At 63.3% G+C, this 6,755-nt stretch overlaps 1 protein-coding gene across 2 annotated transcripts; it reads left to right on the forward strand.

The window, feature by feature from the left end:
• The first annotated feature begins 245 nt into the window (after positions 1-245).
• Positions 246-5,278, forward strand: LOC123017884. 2 transcript variants are annotated; one of them, XM_044419535.1, is made up of 6 exons: positions 246-395; positions 502-630; positions 1,793-1,939; positions 2,454-2,588; positions 3,222-3,371; positions 4,565-5,278. In XM_044419535.1, the coding sequence occupies exons 1-6, from the start codon at positions 291-293 to the stop codon at positions 4,691-4,693; spliced, it is 795 nt and encodes a 264-aa protein (XP_044275470.1). In that variant the 5' UTR covers positions 246-290; the 3' UTR covers positions 4,694-5,278. The 2 variants fall into 2 exon arrangements, with proteins under 2 accessions (XP_044275470.1, XP_044275471.1); XM_044419536.1 differs by lacking the exon at positions 2,454-2,588.
• Positions 5,279-6,755: the final 1,477 nt, after the last annotated feature.

Raw genomic sequence — 6,755 nt, forward strand, 5'->3', positions numbered from 1 at the left:
GCTGCCCCACAGCCATCCCTGCCCACCTTCCCCAAATCTCAGCCTGACAGTGGCTCCCCCGCAGCCCTCTCTTGCGCCTGTGGCCGGGCTTTTCCACACCTCCCCCTTCCACAGACCAAAGGCGCTGCCTTGTGTCCAGTGGAAAAATCCCATTTTCCTTTGTCCCTGGAGCTGGTCCGGAACATTTGCTAATGTTTAACTGCTGCTGGTCATCGCCCGGGGCCCTGAGGCAGCACGAGGAGAGGCTGGAGCAGAGCCCTGGGAGAGAGGACCCTCCGCGGGACCCTGGGATGGGGTCCTGGGTCCTGTGGGCCTTGGCCGCCGCCTTCGCGGTTGCGGCTTTCGCGGATTCGGCACATGGGGCAGAATCCAGAAGCGCACTTTGGGAGGACGAGGTGGGTACGCTGCCGGGCATCCGAGTGCGGTCGCCTTGCCGGGTGCCCACACCAATGTCTGACCCCGACCCTCTCGCCACCCTGCCGTTACCTGTTGGCCTTGCAGGGCGCCTCCCAGAAAGGGCACGGGGGAACAGTCTGGCTTCCCAGGACGACACAGCGCCTGAGAAAGAAGCTGCCGTTCTACCGCCCAGGCAGCCTGTCCGTCCTGAGCAGAGGCCTGATGGGAAATGCGGTGAGCACCCGGGCGGCTGGGCAATACCAGAGCGGGCACCAGGCACTGATGCGTTGAGCGCTGCGCCTTTAGTGCTGGCCTGGAATGGGGCCACCACTGCCAATGCCCCGCCGACAAGCACGGGGGTCCCCAGTCGCCACCCTCGGGGGTCCAGAGGCTCCCCTGCCTCACGGTACAGAGCGCGCCCCCCGGCTGACTCCCCTCGTGCCTTTCAGGCGCCCGTAGTCCTGCATGCAGAGCCCAGGGGTGGGCAGGTGGCCCCAGCGCTCTCCCTGCGGGGTGGCCATGAGGCCACCGCAGAAAGGCGCATGCAGCACGCAGGCCTGCCTGGGACTGGCCTCGTGGCTCCTGGGCACGTGCAGAGTCGGGTTCGGACTGGCTGGACTCTGCAGCCCCTCAGCCGGTCCGTCCTTCCCCGTTGGCTCTGTGCAGCAGCGGCTCCCTGGTGCTGAGCCCCTTCGGCGGGGTGGGGGGAGCCGGGGGCAGGGAGAAGATGGGGCGCTTGATGCCCCGGCAGTCCTCCCCAGCCCGCTGCCCGCTGCGGTGATGGGCCAGCACCCAGCATCCCCGGCCCAGAGGGGCTGCACTCCGACTCCTCTGGGGCCCCCGGGGGGAGGTGCTGGTGCCCCCCATGTCTAGGGACAGGCAGCACATGCCTTCTTTGTCTCTCGCGGTATCCAGACCAGGCAAGGCAGTCTGGAGCTGCTAGAAGGGGGTCGGGAGCAGAATGAGCTAGCCCGGCAGGGACTGGAAAATCAGAAACTCGCGAACTCCAGCTCTCCAGGTTCCTCAGAAGGCCGCGACCTTCTCCCCACAGCACCCCCTTCCCCAATCTCCGGTCACTCGGTGGGTTCCCAGTGGTCGTGCAGGCCTTTCCCCCGTTTGCAAGGCAGAGCTGCCTTCCAGAGGCTTCGGTGTTCAGAGTCAGAATCCGACACAGGTTCCGGCAGGCAAAGGGCCACTCGCCCTCCGCCGCCCCCTGCGCCCCCTTCGCCTTGAGTGTGGGGCTCTGGGCGCAGGCCTGCCCGTCCTGGCTATCAAGCGAGCCTGGCACCCAGAAACAGCACGAGCTTTGGGCAGGGAAGGCACAGAGACGGACGGCCCGCGATCGATCGGCTCCCAGGCCTCCGGGACAGACGAGGCATGTTATTGTTCTGTGCAGAGCCTCCCGCAAGGTCACAGTGGAGGAGACCTCTGGAGTGAAAGCGGGGAAAGCCTCCACCGCCGCGAGAGGGAGGCGGCCACTTTCAGGGCTCGTTGTCGGGGATGCTGCGGGACTCAGCTTCCCAACCACACCGGAAGCGGGGAGGTGAGTGGGGAGGCTGCCGGTGGTCCGGGTTGGTGGAGGCACCCTCCGTTCTGGACCCAGGCGCCAGCTTGGAAACGGAACAAGGATCCCAAGCCAGCTTGGCTTTCCTGCCCCAAATCAGTCAGCTGCAGGCGGGCACCGCCTCCGGCCCCTGCGCTCGGCACCCACTAGATGCCTTTTCCATCCGAATTCTGCCTGCGCTTTGGGTTCAGGGAAAAAAGTTTGACAGACCCCTGGAGACTCAATTTGCAAAACGAATTATGCTGGCAGGAACTGCATTCTGGGGAACTCAAGCTGGCCGTCCTGTGCTTGGTGCTCTGCAGAGGTGTGGGACTGCAACTCCCAGTGTGCTCAGCTAGCGGGGGATGCTTGGAGCTGCAGTCCGACACCTCCGAGGAGCCTCACATGCAAGATGGCAGAGTTCGGTGCCGCGCCGGTCGGGCAACCCTTGCAGCACCTCTTGAGGAGACTGTGGCTGCGGGCTCCCCTCTCCCTCTGTCTCCCTTTCCCTCAGAACCGGCCCTCAGGAGGGGACACGGGGCCCCTGGGCAGCACCCCCAGCCCAGCACCACCCATGGGGCACCGGCCTGGCATGTACACGCCCATAAGGAGGATGCGTCAGCCCCATGGACCGTTCGAGGAAGGGCAGGTGGGAACTGCTTGCGGTGCTTCGGGAGTGGAGGGGGGCTGCATGGCCCGGGGAAGACACTCTTGGCCGCAGGGGGTGCCTCGGCACAGGCGTCGGGCGGGCGGCCCAGTGGGCAATCTGCAGGCCAGCTCCTGTGCCCGCTGCTGCCCACGGATCGAGGCAGCCAGGCCCAGTGCCGGGCCCTGGGGGGTCCCTGGGCAAGACCCCCTCCCTGGGCCGTCTCAGCAGGCCCGCCTTCCCACGCCCCCCCCCCCAGCCGCTCTCGCTCCTCGTCTGCTTTCTGGCTGCGGCTCCCCCTTGCCCGCCTGGCTGGCAGCTCGCCAGTGGACGAGGGGCCGGGGCTTCGCTGTGGCCCCTCTCGCCTCCACCCTTGCCCGGGCCGGGGCGCCAGGCGGGCAGGCAGGCAGGTGCCGGGAGAAGCGGGGGGTGAGCCCGGGGACGGAGGGCCCTGCTGGGCTCGGGGCCCAGGGCAGGTGCCGCACCAGCGCCAGCCCCCTTCATGGCACTGCTCCTGCTGGCCGTGGGCAATCGGGAAGAGAACCCGGGCAGTGCTGGCGTGACTCGCCCAATGCTGGCGAAAAATGATCTCCGGAAATGGCAGGGCTCTCTCACCCGATTCCTGCTGCCTTTCAGGCTGGATCCATTTCTGGGGCCAGGCGGGGCAGCCCCCAGGAAGCCGGCACTGCCCACGACCGCTGCCGGGGCTGCTGCAGCGCGAGTGACACGGCCGACACTGAGCCCCCAGGAAGACGGGAAGAGGGCAGCGGGTCCCATGTCTCTGAGGTAAGGAGCTGCCGGCAGGAGCGGGCTAGCACAAGCGGCACACTGGCCCTCTCTTCGCACCGCCTGCCTGCACCCGGGGCGTGCACATGCAACGCTTGGCCGTGTTTAGCGCGCTCCGCCTGACAGGCGGTCAGACGGCTTCCACGTTCGTCTGTTTCCTTTTATTTCTATGCTGCCCCATAACCTGAGGGTTCTCTGGGTGGCTTACGAAATGCTAAACCAGCTTATAACAATACAATCGGTGAAAAAGATAAAAGCAATCAGACTAATAAAATGTTAAACTATTACCTAACATGATAAAAGATAGTACAGAATATACTCAGATACAATCCAAACACAACCAAATAATTAAAACAGACCTATTCATGAGACCTTGGTTTCCACCGTCCTAAAACCGGCTTCCCAGTGTCAGCACGTATCTCATCAGCCACCGCGCCTGAAGGTCAACCCAAAGGTGCGCCACTCCTCGCCTGCGTCACCTGCCTTTTCCTCACTGGTCCACGCAGAGATGCTGGGCAGCTGGAGCGGCTCCTGCAGTTGCCGCTCTTTCCCAAGGACTCTATGGTAGCTGCACACCAACACTGTGGAAACCACGATCCTGGGTTCAGACCACACAGCACAACTTGGGGGTGCGGAGAAACCACGGAATGACCACTGTCCCTTGCAGTGGGTTCTTAAGACCACGCTTCCCATGGCGCAATGGCACCACCAGGCTCAGACCACAGGACCAACCCACAGCGGTAAAAAACCCCACCGTGGTTTGTCACGTCGTCTGGACCCAGACACTGGGGTTTGAATAGGGCCAAAGCCATCTCTTCCCCTTTCAAATCGAGCTCACGGGTGCAATTTCCCCACCCACTTCAGTGGGGCCACACGGGAGAATATTGCCCACTGTTCCCGGGGTCCTCTCCACCCACCTCCCTCCCTGGGGCTCGGAGGCCCCCAGGTCCCTCAGCTGTACCCCGGTCTCCTCTGTCCGCAGCTTCAAGCTGGTGGAACCACAGGTTTGCCTGGGCCCCCCTTAACGTTTGGTGGAGCAGCGCCCCCCAGGCAGAGAGGGTGCTGGGCGGCCTCCGTGTGTGGAAGCCGCTGGTGAGAGAGGGCAACACGCCAGCCAGCCAGCGCCGTTCGCAGCGGGCGTGAGGGGCCCGTGCGGCACGCAGGTGTCTCAGCCCCCCCTTCTCCTGGCGCAGGGTGGTCCGAGCAAGCGGGTCTGGAGGCCAGGCCTGGGCAGCAAGCGGCCTGCGCAGAGCGGAGCGAGCGGGGCTGCCCCCTTCCCCAGAGGCACCCCTGAGCCATCCTGGCCCCACGGAGGCCAGTGAGCGGCGGCCACCACGGCTACGAAAGCGCGGAAAAGACGTCTCCGGGCGCCTGGAGCAGATCCGTGGCCGGAAGCTGAGAAGATGACGACCCTGGGCAAGACGTGCTTGTGGCAAAGGCCCTCCCGTGACCTCCGGATGCTGCTCCGCACGCTCGGAAAAGGAGCGGCCGACCCGGACAGACCTTCGCGAGGACGCTGTGTGCTGCGGGCACAGCCGCTGTTCGACCAGCTCCCCGTCCCTGCAGTGATGCTTGTGAGAGGGCCGTGGCTCTTGCACAAGCAGCCAGAAGCACCACCTCTGGGGCCTCTGTTTCAGGGCTTTCCACACTTACAGCCACATGCCATCTTTCCCCGTCCTCTCCCCACGCCCCGTACCTCGGAACTGTAATGTTGGCCTGCGCTTCATTATCGTTTGCCACTTAGGGAGCCCTGTCGGGTGAGTCAGCGGCCTATAAATTTAAAAATGCATGAATGAATGAGCTTGGCCTCGCCAGTGGTGGGGGCGTACAGGTGAAAGTGGGGGGGTTCGGCATGGCGATGCCCTCAGGCCAAGCAGCTGCAGGAGTCCCATTCCCAAGAGCAGGTCCTTCGTGTGCATTCAGGGTTAAGCTGCCGCAAAATACTCTGCCCGACTAGAGGGGTGGCTCACAGCACATGCATCGTGGGCCAGAAAATTCATTTTCAGCACAGCTGCATGAAGATGGCCACTAAGATCCAGGAAGTCTGGAGGGAGGGCCCCACAAGCCAAAGCTGCCTGTGGTGTTTCATCCCGGGACCTGTGCCCCCCCAGGGGCATCAGCAAAAGCACCCCTTCCATCTTAAGCACCTTGTAAATACAGGTCAGGTTTAATCCAGAACAACACCAAGCAGTTGTCTTTCCTTTCAGATCTGTGTCCGCATTCGCAAGTTGCTCTCTGGGAGCATCCTGGGCTTTTGAATCATTTGTAAAATAATGCTATTGAGGTGGAATAAAAGACCCTGCTCTACTTATGCATTTGTGATATATCTCAGCTGGAATTGGTAAAGGCATTACATGGAGGAGGGGGTGCTTGAATGATGGGAAAGTGCAGGCCGTCTGCTCCTGAGCTGCCTCTCCAACACCCATCTCAGCGGCAGTTCGGTTGCCGTTCTGTTCGCTTCTCTGGCTGGCGCGTCTTCCTGCTGGTGCTCGGAGATGCACTGCCTCTGTCGGTGGAGGCTTCACAAATGCAAGGCCCGTCTCGGCAGGCACCTGCTCGTCTCCCTCCCTTTAGTAAGTGCCCATATCACCCCTGAGATAGGCATGCTCAATGGGGCTTCCCCACACCCGATCCAGAAGGGCCTCTCAGGAGTGGGCCAGGGCGAGCCCCTCAGAAAGAGCTCATCTCTGAGGGCACTCTGGAAATTATTCACACTGAAGAAGTGTGTAAAGGAAGTGCTGGGAAGTGCGCATCCAGCAGCCCGACCAAAAGGTTACTTTCCTTTCTTTCCTCTTCCCTCCCCATCTGCTTTTCCTTGCGTGCTGTGCTTTTTCGATTGAAAGCCTAAGCTCAGGGACTGATGGGACACCATCAGTGAGGAGGAGGAAACAAATTCCCTCGCCACAATCAAAAGGCACATCTTCCGTGTCTTGTGAAAATTTAGGGACTGGCAGATCTCTTGTGGCAGCCCATTCCGCCCAGGCTTTTGACCGTAAGCAACTGGGTACCCCCGCTTTCCCCAACACAGAGCCCGCAAGATGCGTTGGGCGACAGTTCCCATCCTCCGTCGACCTTTCTGGCTGTGGATGGTGGGAGCCATGCGCAAAGGCACAGCACGAAGACAAGCGCAACCCCTTGCAAGCGTAGACCTCAGGTGCCCCGCTGCCCGCGCAGGCCGGCGGCTCCCATCATCCGCACCCCGCCCGGCCCTGTCGCGGCAGCCCTTCCCCCGGCCCGACTCTGCCCGGGAGCCGCGGGATGCGCGGCTGCCGCGCGCGGAAGGGCCCCGCGAGCCCCGGTGCGCTGCGCTGCGCGGGGCGCTGCAGAGCCGGGGCGCCGGGCAGGGCGGGGGCGCCGCGGCCCGGGCGGGAGGAGCGCCCGACG

This window comes from Varanus komodoensis, unplaced genomic scaffold (assembly GCF_004798865.1).
Source record: "Varanus komodoensis strain SLA01 unplaced genomic scaffold, ASM479886v1 scaffold104, whole genome shotgun sequence".
Classification (NCBI taxonomy): Eukaryota; Metazoa; Chordata; class Lepidosauria; order Squamata; family Varanidae; genus Varanus; species Varanus komodoensis.